Source organism: Sminthopsis crassicaudata, chromosome 3, assembly GCF_048593235.1.
Source record: "Sminthopsis crassicaudata isolate SCR6 chromosome 3, ASM4859323v1, whole genome shotgun sequence".
NCBI classification, from domain to species: domain Eukaryota; kingdom Metazoa; phylum Chordata; class Mammalia; order Dasyuromorphia; family Dasyuridae; genus Sminthopsis; species Sminthopsis crassicaudata.
In genome coordinates, this window is record NC_133619.1 from 243323854 (window position 1) to 243340168 (window position 16315).

The window sequence follows — 16315 nt, forward strand, 5'->3', positions numbered from 1 at the left end:
TTAAAAGTATCATATGTTTTGTTGCTTTTAGGAATGAGATCATTTTAAATATTCTAAGACTAAAGGTGACAGTGCACATGTTTTGTTTTTAGTTAATATTTTTGTATAGTAAATTATTTTTGTTGTTGGTGATGGTGGGGTTATTTCTTAGGTATTAATGATGGACAGTCACTTTTAAGTATATATGTATAATAAAAATATTTTATAAACAAAGTTATAGTTTTTTTCATCTTTTTGGTATCTGATAAATATTTCATTTCCCCCACCAAGAAATTTCTGTATGTTTTAGCTTTTAGTGCCAATGGAAAAGATGTTATTGTGGATTTTCCTCAGCAGTCTCATTGGACAGGATTATTGTCAGAAATGGAATTGGTGCCTAGTATTCATCCTGGAGTTACGTATGTTTTGATTTTCTTACATTCTGAAGAACATTACATTGTAGAACATTAGTTGAGCTTTTATAAAAGTAGAATTTTTTTTGTGTGACTTAAACTGTGTTGTTATTTTGGTATAAACAAACAACTTCATAGAATGCATAAAATTAAAGATTGCAAAGGAAACCAAAGGTCCCAAGTTGTTGGGTGTCCTGAAATCTTTCTCTTGATGGTCCATGGATTATAGTTCAAGAGCCCACTTTTTTATAGCAAATTGAGAAAGCTTTTTTATATATTCATTTGTCATCTTTTAAATTATTAAATTTGTCATATATTTTCAAATTATTAGGTGTGATGGCTGCCAAATGTTTCCTATCAATGGGCCTCGTTTCAAATGCAGAAGTTGTGATGATTTTGACTTTTGTGAGACCTGTTTTAAAACCAAGAAGCATAATACTAGACATAGTTTTGGCAGAATAAATGAACCAGGTATGTCAACTGAGAGAATCTGTATGATTTTCTAACCAGCTAGTATGTCAATAAATACCTCAACTAGTATTTATTGACTATTTGAAAAATGCAGTATTATTGAGGAAATAAGATTTAGCTTTTATCAAATTACCTCATGTTTGTTCTCAGAAATTTAAATTAAAAAAATTAATGTTAGAAAAATAAAGATACCAAACTGCGGTGTAGATTAAAAAATCAAGAAAAAAATTATGGTGAAGATTAAATACACTATCAAATACACTTAATATGCATTCAGATTAATTTTTTCACTTGAATATCAATAATGTAAATAGTCAATGTTTCATCTTTAAAATTGCTCTTTTGTTCTAAGATTCAGCAATGTGAAAGGGAATTGGGAGATACTGCACTTATATGTACTTTTATTTATATATTTAATTATATATAGCAGTCAAAATAGGTTGAATCGTGTAGGATCCTAGAAAGAATGTGAGGCAGGGAATGAGAAAAAACCTGGGTCTAATCTCCAATCTCCAGTTTCCCTGTAGTAATTGTATGTCATTGGGCAAGTAACTGAATTTTTCTACTATGAGAGTATATGACTAGATAGTGAAGAGAACCTTTGGAATTTTTAACATTTTTTCAAGAGTGAATTATTACCTGTAATTTATAGGTACTTGAGTATTTACAGTTCTATTATTTTAACAAAATAGCTTTGCAACTTTTTTTTTTTTTTTTTTTTTTTTTTTTTTTTTGAGAAAGCACACATTATTTCTGTACTTGCCATCTTGAACTTATCCTTTTTGGCTTGGAACCATGTGGTTTATATAGCTGTAGTCATTGCAAAAACCTGAGAGAAATTAGTTGGCATCCATAATATAACTTTGATATCAAAATGTGACAGGAATAGGGATGCTATTGCTTTTTAATTGCAGAATATGGGAACATTAAATTTATCAAAATAAGACATCTTATAAAATTTTTCTAAGGTTCAGTGATTCACAAGATAATACTATTTATGTACATGACTATTCATTTTATGTTGAGCAGGTCAGTCTCTTGTATTTTGTGGGCGTTCTGGGAAACAGCTAAAACGTTGCCACAGTAGTCAGCCTGGAATGCTCTTGGATAATTGGTCAAGAATTGTTAAGAATTTAAATGTGTCCTCATCAGTAAATCAGGCTTCTCGCTTGATTGATGGCAGTGAACCATGTTGGCAGTCATCTGGATCACAAGGCAAGGTAAATAGAAATAGATTGTACATTACAATTCTGCTTTTTCAGTTAATTTAAGTTTTTGAAATAGATTTGGAGGGAGAGAATGTCTGGAAAAAATCTATTAGAATAGCGTATAATAGTATTCTTTTTAGAATAAATATGCTTATTTAATATATTGGAAAAAATATTCCTGGCATTGACCATTTTTCTACCAAGACACAGCTATTACACTGTGCATAAATTCAAATATGTGTGCGTGTGTGTGTATGTAATTTTCACCAGTGAAGAAAATATATCAAGAAAAAACATTTCTTAAGTACCTATTTACTGTGTGCCAGTACTGCTACTATAGCAGGCACTTGGGATGCAGCTATTAAAAAAAAAAAGGAAACCATTATTTCTGTTATGGATCTTGCATTCTTTGTAGACAACATATGTGTGTGTGTGTGTGTGTGTGTGTGTGTGTGTGTGTGTGTGTGTGTGTGTGTGTGTGTGTTGCCAACAGTTTTTCCACTCTCAAGATACTTTTGTTGGTCCTTGGCCAGGATCAGAAGTTCATTAGGGACCCCAATCATTTTACTTTACTCCCAGCTTGACTCTGAACTTCTGTACTTCCTGGACAAAAGCCTTATCTTTTCCCTCTGCCTTGGGACTCCCCCTCCCCCCTTTTATTAGAAGGTAAGTTTCTTGAGGGTCAGTACTATTTTCCTGCCATATAGTAAGAATTTAAGAAATTATATATTTACCTGCAATAGAAAAAATCATTTGTTTAACTTTGAAATGGTTTTCTTTGTATTTGAATATTAATTATGTCCAGTTTATAGACTGATTGTAAGACTGTAAGATAGAGCTTATTTTCAGATTAGTGTATAGAAATAGCCTAGCCTGTCATGTTAAACCTGATTAAATATTTTAGAATTGATTTTTTTTTTTAAGTCTAGACCATTTATTAACTAACAATAATTTTTTTTAAAGCATTGGATTCGACTGGAGATTTTCCCAGATGTTCTTGTTCATAGACTGAAAATGATAGTAGATCCTGCTGACAGTAGCTACATGCCTTCACTAGTTGTAGTTTCAGGTAATTGAATCAAATCACTGGGAAAAGAAACTTTCTCTTTAAGATTATTAAATCTGTTTCTCTGATTCCTTGATTTTATTTTTTAGGTGGGAATTCCCTAAATAATTTAATTGAACTAAAGACAATCAATATTAACCCAGCTGATACCACGGTGCCTCTTCTAAGTGACTGCACAGAGGTAGGTGCCAAGGAGTGTTAACCAAGGAGTTAGTATTTCATAATTTAACAGTTCAAATTGTTTAATGCTTTCAGTTTCCCACCAGTGTCTAGTCTCTTTTGTTCCATTTATATATTTTTTCCTTGATGATTCAGGGTTAGGTTGTGCTATTTTATGCACATAAGAAATTACAGTTGTAAATTTTCAGGTAATCTTGAGAAAAAATTCCATAAGAAATTTTTATTTTTAGACTCTTGAGAAAAGTTGTCCTTGTTTTAAAAAAAATACCAAAAAATCTCTTAAAAGGCAGTAAAGAGTGTAGCACCTTGTACATAGCAGCTGCTTAATAGATATTTGTGGACTAAATTGATCCTTTGACTTCCTACCTATGGGAGTCAAATTATTGTTCACCAAATTCAAGTCAATTATGTTGCTGGTACTGTGTGGTTTGAAGTGAAGTAATGGCTTTTATTCTTGTAAACTTGACATACTATATATTATGTTTAGACATTTATTGAAGAGTGTATTTTATACAATTCATGTATATTCTATGAAAAGTTTATAAGATCATTTTGATTAGTACTACAGTTGTTAAACAAAAGAGATGTTTTCCTGTCCCTGAAATAAATGATTTGATGAACATAAGTGATTAAAAACATTGGGAGAGTTCTGTGATAGGTCTTTTGCTTTATATCTGCCATATTTAACACTAGTGATGACTCTTTCCCTGATACTCTTTGGATTTTTGCAACTTTATTTTGGTGGCATTCTTCTTTCACGATTTACCAACTCTTGCTAGGTCATATCTTACAATTACACCTTCTCAATATCCTTTAGTAGTCTAAACAACTAAATGTTGTTCACATAACCCTAAATGTAGCTCTCAAGATTCTGTTTTAGACCCTCTTCTGTTCCCTGTATACATTCTTGATAATTTCATCAGGTCCAGTGAATTTAATAATCATTTTTATGATAATTAAATTAATCAATCATCCAATTTTTCTATGTCTGTCTTTTTGTTTGTCTTGTCCTTTTTTTTCCCTCTGAGCTTCAATATCACCAATTTTCTAATATTTCAAGTTTATGTCCCAAAGAAAAATCCTAAACTCTACAGACTGAAACTGGATTCATTATCTCTGCCTCCTTTTTCTTCCCCACAGCTCACCCTTCCTTCAAACTTCCCTATTTCTGTTAAAGGCATGATCATTGTTTCACTCCACTTATAGTCTCTCAACATAATAGTTATTTAAATTTGACATTGTCCTCTGCTCATAAATCTCTTCACTCCATGTCTTATAGATGCTCACTTATTGCCAAACTTCAGGCTTGAATTATTCTCATCATCTGCTTTTTGTAGTCTTACTCACAAGCTGCTGAATTGAGATTGAAGGAAAACTCTCATGACTGAATATATTACAATTCTGTGTTAACCAACCATAACCTCACTGCAGCAAGGATGTCCTTCTATTATTCCCTAATTTATTTCCTTTCTCACTCCTTATGGAACCTGTTCTAGACCTTTTTTGTCCTTCTCAAGCCTCACACAGCCCTCTTATTCTCTCTCAGTGGAAGCTCTTACCTCTTATTTTACTAAGAAAATTGAGGCCATAAGACACAAGTACTCTTTTCTCCCATTCTCTGATAAAATCCCTTAACATTTTTCTCTTTGCTCAAGTCAGCTCATCTTTATATGCACTAATGTCCCCTCTTATCTTCTCCAATATATTGCATCCTCAACCATTCCCATCATCCATTTTCAACTGCTTCCTTTTCTTTTGCTTTGAATCATGTCCAAGTCTCCTCCATTCTTCACCAGCCCCTTTAATCCCCTTAAACTATTGTATTATATCATTCATCCCTTTCTTAGCCAAATTCCACTCCATTCTCTGTCTCTATCTTTCCTCTTCTCACCATTTTATCTTTTACTGGTCTGGCTTTTGATCTTATCATTCAACTTAAACTGTCTTCTCCAAAGTTTTCAGTGATTTGGCAAATCTATTGATTTTTTTTCCCCATGGACTTCATCCTTTTGGATCTGCATTTGAAACTACTGACCACCATTTGGTTTGCTGCATTTGGTACTGCTTATCTTCCTGCATATTCTCTCCACTTTGTTTTTTTATTACTTTACTACTACTTGGTTCTCCTTATATTAGTTTGATTGTCCCTTCTTTTGCTATTTTGTCATCTGTATAACATCCCTTATATATGGAGGTTCTTAAGATTGAGCCTTAGTCCATTTTCTCTCTTTCCTTTATACTCTCTCAGTAAACTCATCAATTTTCATAAGCTTAACTATCTTTTCTATGCAGATGACTCACAGAAGGCCTAATTTTTCTGCTGAGTTTTCCAATTACTAATAGAACATTTCTAAGTAGATGTCCTATGTACCTCTCATTTTGTCCAAAACTGAGCTCATTATCTTCCTCTCCATCATCATCCATCTATTCTCCCAGGTGCATAACCTCAGCATTATCCTAGGCCTTTCACTCAGCCTTACCTAAATATCCAATAAGTTGCCAAATGTTACTTTTACAGCATGTTATATTTGATCTCTATACTCATATAGCTACCACCTAAATTCGGATCTCATTAACCTTTATTTAGATTATTGCCATAACCTTTCAGTTAGACTCCTTGGCTAAATTCTTTCACTGTTCTAGTCTATCTTACATCCTGCTGTCAAAATAACTTTCCTTATCTACAGGTCTGAACAAGTTTGAGTAATTTCTTATTGCTGCTAGGATAAAATAGAAACTTTGTTTAGCTTCTAAATCCTTATAGAACCTGGCCCCAATGTATCTCAACAACTTTATGAATCTTACACTCTGAAATTAGCCAAACTAGCCCTCTGTGTTCCTTAAGTATATCATCTTCCATCTCCTTACATTTGCACTGGCTGTTCTCTTTGGGCAGTGAGTATTAATTGAATGAATAATGAATACATTGATTCCTACTTTATAAGAGACCCTTACTAAAAGAAGGATATTTTCATTTAACTTCATGCCTTATCCTAGGAAAAAATATTATTTTAGCTTTCTAGACATACCTTAAATTTCTTTTTTTCTCTCTACTCATTTATTTAGAATATATCATGTAAATCTCTGAAAAAATACTATGGCTAATCAAAAAAAATTATTTAGTATCACAGGTATATTGAGGTTGCCATAAAGCAATGCAGAAGCTCAGGAATAGATTGTAAAATTCATGGTCTTATTATACTGGGACGAATTCGGGCAGAAGATGAAGATTTGGCTGCTGTTCCTTTCTTAGCGTCAGATAATGAAGAAGAAGATGATGAAAAAGCTAACACTGGGAGGTAATATATTTAAATAAATTTGTCATTGGTATTATAATCCAGATTTCAGAAGAATTTTTAGATTTTTTTTTCAGGGTCTATCTAGCATCTGGAGCAATTCTTCATAAATATGCAATACAAGTGTGTCTCTCAGATATATATATATATACACACACACACACACACACACACACACACACCAATTTTATTAAGCAATGTTTTATTCAGTTTATTGCATACTTATGCTTAAGTATGCTTTTGGGAACATCTTTAGGCATTCAGATGAATGAATGAATGAATAAAAACTCTTAATGGCAAAAGTGATGTTACAATTATATAATATTGCTCTTTCCTTTAAGAGTCCACGAATTGTTTGGCCATACTTTCCTATAGAACTGTCTATAGTATTGAACTTGAAAAGAAGCTAATTAAATAATACTAGTTTGATTTTCCTCTTCAGTAATAGGAAGTAGAATACTCTTGAGTAATGGTGACATTAAAGGTGTGGTCATCTTGTATATAGCTGGAGATTTACATGATGTTATCCATTAGTATATGGATGGAAATTGAGGAAAGGCAGTCAATGACTTGTTAAATGTGGAATAGTGGAGAATGACATGGAGGCCAGTGGACAGTACCCACCATTATTTGAATAGGGTAGAAAATAGGATAAATTTCAAAGGAGGTGGTTTGCTGAGCATTTGCAGAAAAGATTCCCTGAAAATGGTGGTGAGGAAGAAGAAATATGCCACATCCATCTATAAAAGCAATATGTGAAGAGTACAACTGAAAGTATAGTTGACTGGAGAACGCCTAGTTCAGGGATGGCTGGGATATAAAGGAAGAGTGAATGTGTGTATATGTGTGAAAGATAAAGACACAGAGAGAGACAGAGACAGAGACAGAAAAAGAGAGAGACAGAAGAAAAGAGAGGGAGAAAATTTTCATAGAGGAGAGAGCATGCTAATTGAAGCTTAAAGGAAGAGATTGGTGCAGTTAGAGTGATGAGGTTTGGCTCAGGACAGAAAGTTGTGGGAACCCCTTATGATCGGTACAGGTCCTTCATAAAAGAATTTACAAACCTGAAAAGTTAGACTGCAAAAAGAAGTTTATTGTTGGCACTGAGAAGTCAGCCTTTGCTAGGAAGACTGACTTCCTCAGTGGTAAGGTCCTGGCAGAGAGAGATAAACAAGGGGTGTAGAGAAATCCTGGTGGAGAGATTGTAATGTTCTCTGATTTGAATTTCTTGGAGTCTCTGGAGCAGCCTTCCTTTCAGGTCAGTAATCACCACAAGTGCAGCCAGGTGTTAAAGTCCAAATCCTTTATTATCTCTTTCAAAGTCCTGCCTCCTTTCCTGGGTCCCATCTCTCTCTTTGGTTCCAAGCTCCCACCTGTCTTCTCTGCCCTCTGAATCTCTCAGAATGAATCTGGCTGAGGCTCCTAGTTTATATGCTCTACACTGAGTATAAACCAATCATTATATCACTGGGAAACCATTGTTTGTTGTAATCTTACTGAATCATGCTAAACTAAATAACCATTGTCTCATCAGTTCTGCTTAGTGCCTTGTAAGAATCTTTTGTTTCAAGTTCAGAGTTCTGGCCAATAACAAGAGATAAAGAGGGGTTAATGCTGAAAAGAGAATATCTTCTCAGCAGGCAGGAGGTCCTCACAGGCAGTTATGCAAAGAGAGAGAGGTTCCTTGGCATAGCATGTTCCTATTTTGGCCCTTTGCAAGGAATTGAGCAAGCAGATGCCCACTTTATCTTGCCTGGTAGCTGGGGGCTGAGGGCAGCTCTAGGGAAATCAGCCTGAGAGCTTCAAATTGAATAGAAATTTTCCAATTGAATGAGTAGTCCTAGACTAATCTTCAACTCAATAGAGGGAGTAATCAGGAGTCAGTATTCTCAATGAGGGATAACAAAATGAAACTACTTTTCTTGATTCCCAGAGGCAAGGGCTCAAGGAGAATCTTTCTCCTTCAAGGAGTTTCTCAAGTATTCCACCTCATGGCTCCCCACCAAAGTCAGAGAAACACTTTCAGGGTTCCCCCTCATCAAGAGGACATGATTCAGATCTTATCTTTGATACCTTTTATATCTGTATGATCCTGGGTAAATCACTTAAATTTTATGATCCTCAGTATCCTCTTACATAAAAGAAGATATTTCATAGCTGGACTATCAAGGAAGACTCAGTATGAAATCTGTGATTTCCCTTACTCCTTAAGTTATTCATTTGTTAAGTCTTGTGTCTGCTTATACAGTGATTTTGACATCTGCCTTCTTTCTATGCATATGGCCATTGCTCTAGTTCAATTAGTACCTCTTATTTGAACTATTGCAGTAGCTTCTAATTTCTTTTTCTGTTTCTAGTGTCCTTTTTTTAGTTTATTCTCCATACAACTTCTAAGATTCAGGGCAATTCTCTGATCAAAAGTATTCATAGATTCTAGAATAAAATTCAGGTTTCTTGGCTGACATAACTTACAAATCCTTACATAACCTGGTTCTAACCTATCTCTCCAGGCTTATTTTGCCTTACCTCCTCTACATGCTCAACTGTACACCAGGCAAACTGGCCAATCTAATGTTCCCTGAATTCAGAACCCCCTCTCCTACATTCCAGCTTTCTTTGAGGCTCAACTTATGTGCCATCTATTTTGTGAAGCTTTTCCTAATACACCTCCTTTCACTCCCCATTGTCATTTTCTCTCTCCCCCTTGTATGGACTGATTTGTATATTGTAAACATTGTACAAAGTATTTAATATAACATATGCATATAGTCAAGAGAGGTGCTTTTTCACTTTTGTGCCTTCAGTACCTATTCCTTAGTCTTTGTTACATGTTTATTGAGTTGAATTTCATTTTATATTGTGTTGGAGATAAGGGAAGAATAAATAGCTCACTTACCTCACTTGAACCTCAAAGCACCAGACATATAATCAAAATGAAAATTCTAATCCCCCTAGAAGGTTAACCTTCTACTAGTGGGAAAAAAATCCTGGATGGGGGTGGGTAGAGTAGGTGAAGCAGAGAGGGAATTGGACTGGATGATCTCAGAGCCAAAATTTTGCCATGTTTACTTGAGGGATTGGTGCAGGAAAGCAGGTTTTTTTGTTATTAAAGATAACTATGTTATTTACCTCTTTCCTTCTTTCCTTTCTTTGTTTTTCCCTCCCTATTCCCCATCTTTTCTCTCTCTTATCTTTCCTAGTCTTATTAGGAAGAAGGCTTCTGGATTGGAATCAGCAGCCACAATAAGGACTAAAGTTTTTGTCTGGGGGCTGAATGATAAGGATCAATTAGGCGGATTAAAGGGTTCTAAGGTATTTGCTAGTGTGATTTTACAAGCTAAAATTAACAAAGACTATTTTTTTGTGAAGCCATTATCTAGGGTTCTAAAAATCTATGACTATGCCTTGGCTCAAAGAAAATTTCTTTGTTCATGAGAGAATTTGATCACTTTAATAGTGACTTGTCTGTTCCTTTACCATTCCTGTTATGCACAGAACATTTTCCTAGTTGAATTAGCATTTACTGGCATATATTGAATTAATTTTTAGAAGTATGGCTCAAATATGAATATTAACCTTGTGTTCTTAGAAGTACCAAATTTTAGCTATGGGGATGAGTCTTGCTCCTTAAGTGGAGATTAACTTTGTCATCAACCAAAATCTCATAGGTATTTTGAGCATTTTTATTGTGAAATTTTTTGTATTCTGAGGAAAAGTAAGATACTGAATCATTTAGGACATTGACATTTCTATGGGTAGATTTGCTAGAATATATTAAGTTTGAATTTCTTCTGGCCCAGAAATAAATTAACACTAGAAGAAATACACTAGTTGTGACTACAGTCTAAATAGTGATATAAATTTAATATGGATTCTGTGTAAAGTCTGCTAAATGTTACTATCATTAATACTTTCTAATATATTGAATTAATTTTTAGAAGTATGGCTCAAATATGAATATTAACCTTGCGTTCTTAGAAGTACCAAATTTTAGCTATGGTGATGAGTCTTGCTCCTTAAGTGGAGATTAACTTTGTCATCAACCAAAATCTCATAGGTATTTTGAGCATTTTTATTGTGAATTTTTTTGTATTCTGAGGAAAAGTAAGATACTGAATCATTTAGGACATTGACATTTCTATGGGTAGATTTGCTAGAATATATTAAGTTTGAATTTCTTCTGGCCCAGAAATAAATTAACACTAGAAGAAATACACTAGTTGTGACTACAGTCTAAATAGTGATATAAATTTAATATGGATTCTGTGTAAAGTCTGCTAAATGTTACTATCATTAATACTTTCTAATTGAATGAATTTCTACAAACATAGACACTGAAATTTAATTTAAAAATTTATTATTTTTGGGAAAATATTCTGTTTAAATCAGTTTTAAAAAATCTGTAATAGAAATTTTGAGCATTTTTTTAGATTTTAGATATTTATATTTAGATATTTAGATAAAAACTGTTAAGAGAAAATTGCTCAGATGAATAATTGGAAAGAAATACTTTTCTAAAACTTTTACATTCAAATTTAAGTATGATTTTTGATACATAACTAACAGTAATATCTACATCTTCTTTTGTCTCCTGTACATATAGATAAAAGTTCCTTCATTCTCTGAAACCCTTTCTGCTTTGAATGTAGTTCAAGTGGCAGGTGGATCTAAAAGTTTGTTTGCAGGTATAGTGATCCTAATATTTATTGTATTTTTTTTCTCCTTTCTGTTTAAAATTTATAAGTCTGAAGAAGACTGAAAAATATTTGCTGACATTAATTTGGTTATTGTACTTTATCTTCATGTGATTTCCTTTTGTTCATTTGTTTTTAGTGACTGTGGAGGGTAAAGTGTATGCTTGTGGAGAAGCTACTAATGGACGGCTGGGTTTAGGTATTTCTAGTGGAACTGTGCCCATTCCCCGGCAGATTACAGCTCTCAGCAATTATGTGGTAAAGAAAGTTGCTGTTCACTCAGGTAAATTTTTAAATATTCCTCCTTTTGATCCGTGAATTTATTATGGATGATATTTTTCAGCTGTTTTCTCACACTTTTTTAGAAAAATTTTGGCATTGATTTTGGCTTCTTTGAATACAAAGTTGGATTAATATTTAATTAACTTGATCATAAATGTTTGACTAATATTATTTTAGGAAAAATTACCAATTTAACACCAGCAGAATTAAGCAGTTATCACTTCAAATTTTTTAGCTAGGTGGCGCAGTGGATAGAGCATTAGCCCTGAAGTTAAGAGGACCTGAGTTCAAATTTGGCCTCAGACACTTAACACTTCCTAGCTGTGTGACCCTGGGCAAGTCACTTAACTCCAGTTGCCTCAGCCAAACAAGAACAACAACAACCAAAAAAAAACTAAAATATTTATACATGAGACATTTAAAGAGGCATCCTACGTCTTCTTGTTTTCTTTACTGAAATAGTCTCTTGTTTAAAATAACATTGTTTCCAATTTTAAATTGGTAGCGTAACAAAATTTATTTGTGAGTACTTAGTATTTAGTTAGAACAGCAAACTAGATTTTTTTTTGGGGGGGGTAATTATTGATTCTCATGTCTATTAAAGAAGAGCAGGTAATACACATACATATTTTTTGAATCTTTGAATCTTCTAGGTGGCCGGCATGCTATGGCTTTAACTGTTGATGGAAAGATATTTTCATGGGGTGAAGGTGATGATGGAAAACTAGGACACTTCAGCAGAATGTAAGCATATTATATTTAGCCTTTCTTGCTAATGAGGAAAAATATCTACATTGATAGTTTCTGCTTATTAGAAATTTTAAAACAGAGTCCATTGGTAAGAAACAGCCTTTTAAGTTTTTATAATTGCTTTAAAATATTATTGACAGTTTTACCATGTTTATAGAATAAATTTTCAGTCAACATGTATTCATAACTCTGTGTGTATGTATGTATTTGTGTACTCTTCAGTCTATAGCTCTGTATAGATGAATCAACACCATTAATATTTTTATTGTTTCTTTAGGAATTAGAAATTGATTATGTAAACTGTCATTTTAGGAACTGTGATAAACCAAGACTGATAGAGGCATTGAAAACCAAACGTATTCGTGATATAGCCTGTGGTAGTTCTCACAGTGCTGCCATCACATCAAGTGGTGAATTGTATACATGGGGCCTTGGAGAATATGGCCGGTTGGGACATGGGGATAATACCACACAGCTGAAACCCAAAATGGTGACTATATAAGATTTATTATTACTCACTTTTACAGAAAAAATAGAGAACTTTAAAGGAAGAACTATTTGACAGGAATTAGTTTATATTCTAAGTTTTTTAAAAAACTTTTTTAACTTGACTTATTTTTTTTCTCCCTTCCTCTCAATCCTCCAATAGGTGAAAGTTCTTCTTGGTCATCGAGTTATTCAAGTTGCTTGTGGAAGTAGAGATGCCCAGACTCTGGCTTTGACAGATGAAGGTGAGAATATATTTTATCCAAAATTTAAATGGGTTGTGTTGGAATACATGGGAGAGCTGTTGGAATATACAGGAGCCACCTGACAGTAGCTGTTGGAGATCCAACTCAGAATGGATCTCCTCTTGTGAGAGGATGATAAAAGGAGACTGAGAGGCAGTTGCTGTTCTCTTACCTCTCTGACTGAGAGGCCATTGCGTTGTCTGACCTTTCTCCTCTTCCCTCTGCCTCCACTTTATCTCATTCCCAGTCTGCCTGTGTCAGCAAAGGCTGCCTTGCAATTCCTTCAGATGCTTTGATCCACAGCTATGGAGGCTGTCAGAGAATTGACTTGTCCCATAATAGGTTGAAAATGTAATTTTAAGTCTTAAGGATTGGCTGGACCTCTTATTTCACAGATGTTGAGTACTCCCACGTGAGGAAACTCATTCAAATAATGCGGGTCAGCATCTTTCTATAACTTAACCTTAGAGAGTATCCCAGAACACTGAGACATTAAGTGACTTGTTATTAAAACATCCAGTACATGTCCTTCAGAACTTACTGGCATTGAAGCTGATTCTCTCTTCATCACCCCAGGTTTCTCTTTAAAGTCTGTGTTTCTTTTTTCTCTTCTCCCTACCTCTCCTCCCCATACAGGTTTGGTCTTTTCCTGGGGAGATGGTGACTTTGGGAAACTGGGCCGCGGAGGAAGTGAAGGATGTAACATTCCTCAGAACATTGAGAGACTTAATGGACAAGGAGTTTGCCAGATTGAGTGTGGGGCTCAATTTTCCTTAGCACTTACAAAGTCAGGAGTAGTATGGACTTGGTATGTAAATTTTTTTGCTCCATTGAAAAAACATATTGGAAATGTTAGGGTTTGGGGTTTTTTGGTATGTGAAAATGAACTCAATACCTTTTTTTGGGGGGGGGGGTCAAATCTTTCTTCACCTTACTTAATTGAGGCCCTTTGACTAAAGCATGTTAAGATCTTGTGAATAGAAATCTTCTCTAGTGAAGATATTGTGGTAATAACATCATAGAAAAACTGCCAGAAGTTTCTGTTATTGTTTTATTTATTTTGCAGTTAAAATGAAAATTATTTCCAGCTATAATAGAAGAAACCATTTAAGAATTGTGCTAAAAGTAGTTTTTATATCTGTTTATAAATTTCTGGAAAAAAGTGCCTATTTTTTCCCTAAGTAATGAAACCGAAAAGTAGCTTGCTTCAGTAGTCATCAAAAATACTTAAAATTTTTTTTTTATTTGACATCACAATAAACATGGAAGATTAGAGGCTAGATTTTGGTAAGCATTAAGAGGCATTTGAGGAAGAGATTTTAATACCATTTGATCCACTTTATTTAAAAATACAGATAAAAATTTATATTTAATTATTTGCATAAATTCATATTATATATCTTCCTGTAGGACAAATCAAATTTATTTGTTGGTGTTCTAAATTATATAGCAGTCTTTTAAAAAATACCTTAAGTGTACTTAGATTGGTTGTACTTTTTAAGGTACTACGTGTCCTGGTAGTGAAACTCTAGGAAAGTCATTTAACTTTTCTTTATCTCAATTTCATTATCTATAAAATGAGTTTATACCAATATTAGAAATGTATTAATATTTAACATCTACATGGCAGAATAAGTGGAATATGGTATTATAAAGTTAGCATAGTTTTAATTAATTATGTTTAAATTAGCTGTTATTATATACTATGATTTTGTGAATAAAGTATAATGATTATTAGATAGGTAATGACATTTATTGCATTTCTTATTTCACTCAAATTGCTCCTTTTCATTGTATGAAAATGACTTTGAGCCTGGTAATGATGATAGTCTTTATAAATATGGCACATAAACACCATTTCATTGAATATTTATATATAAAAAATGTAGAGAAGTTCATTATCACAGTGTGACAAAATTTTTAGTCTTAGCTGGTCATGAATATCTATAAACTGAAATGTTGTTGGTAGGTATGTCAAGAGAGGAAATACTTATGGTAAGGAAATAATGGATTATTTGAGTCTTTGAAAAGTGTTATTGTTCCTTTTTAGGGGTAAAGGGGATTACTTTAGGCTTGGTCATGGCACTGATGTTCATGTGAGAAAACCACAAGTAGTAGAAGGACTACGAGGAAAGAAGATAGTTCATGTGGCAGTAGGTGCTCTTCACTGCTTAGCTGTCACTGATACAGGTCAAGTAAGTATGTACATCTTGCTCCTAAAATAAATAGAATATCAAGGCAATGAAAATTATACTACTATTTGGTGTTTCCATTAACTGTGTAAATCAGAGGAGGCAGATTCATGACCTACAAAAACTCCTAACTTCAGATCAACCAAATTCAAGTATAATTGGCAGATATTTCATAAAATAAATAAGAATACAGTTAGTATGTGATCACAGTGATGCCTTTTTATTTTAGTTTTATTTTTGTTTGACACTATTGCTATAAACCAAAGGCATCAAACGTGGTTGATGTACACTTCATGTGGTGGGTAGAGATTCTTATGTAGAATTAATGGCCTGCTTTTCAGTTTGAGAATATGAAGATTAAAAAAAAAAGATTATCCATAGCCATATCCTTAAAGAGATTTTAGAAACTGAGAGTATGATTTGTACTAATTTGTATATTGCTAGTTATTTTTAGGATTGTTAGGATAACTCAAGCTATTAAGCTGTGAAATGTAAAAATGTTGTAGACACTAACTACTAAATTTTTTAAAGATAAGTCTTGTTAGGAATATGTGGAAATCAGATAATTAAACAACTAAGAAGAAAATAAAATCTATACATATCCTTATTAATATTTATTAAAAAATTGCTCATGAGTAGCATGACTTCTAGGATATCCTACCATGTAATACCAACTTTATTTTTTCTTTATTAAAATGGCAAATGAAATATAAAACTAGGATTTCCAGGTTCTCAGTTAATAGCATAAATTTCATCAACATCTAGGCTTATAGATCTGGTGATCCATCTTGTCAAAAGAAAGCATAGCATTAACTAATCTTCCTGACATAGTGATTTTTAAACTAAAGGATTATTTAGAATTTAATTCTAAGTCCATTTTAAAAAATCATTCAAAATTTGAATCTCCCTATAAAGAAACCCCCAAAAGTCCTAACTTTTAATTAATGAATAAAGCAATATTGTGATATATTTTTATTTAATTTGAGGTGTTAAATAAATATTTTCAACATAAATAGATCTATGTAAAATAGTTCTTGTTTTTGGAAATAATTG

The 16315-nt window shown here is 33.2% G+C and overlaps 1 protein-coding gene across 1 annotated transcript in view; it reads left to right on the forward strand.

Moving 5' to 3' along the window:
* HERC2 (HECT and RLD domain containing E3 ubiquitin protein ligase 2) overlaps positions 1-16315 on the forward strand; it is a 227008-nt gene that overhangs the window by 138953 nt on the left and 71740 nt on the right. The window contains 14 exon segments of the mRNA XM_074300310.1: positions 290-398; positions 724-863; positions 1893-2083; positions 3035-3140; positions 3227-3318; positions 6441-6616; positions 9814-9925; positions 11217-11298; positions 11447-11590; positions 12243-12333; positions 12652-12829; positions 12989-13070; positions 13707-13878; positions 15121-15265. Of these exon segments, the coding sequence (XP_074156411.1) occupies positions 290-398; positions 724-863; positions 1893-2083; positions 3035-3140; positions 3227-3318; positions 6441-6616; positions 9814-9925; positions 11217-11298; positions 11447-11590; positions 12243-12333; positions 12652-12829; positions 12989-13070; positions 13707-13878; positions 15121-15265 (1820 nt within the window).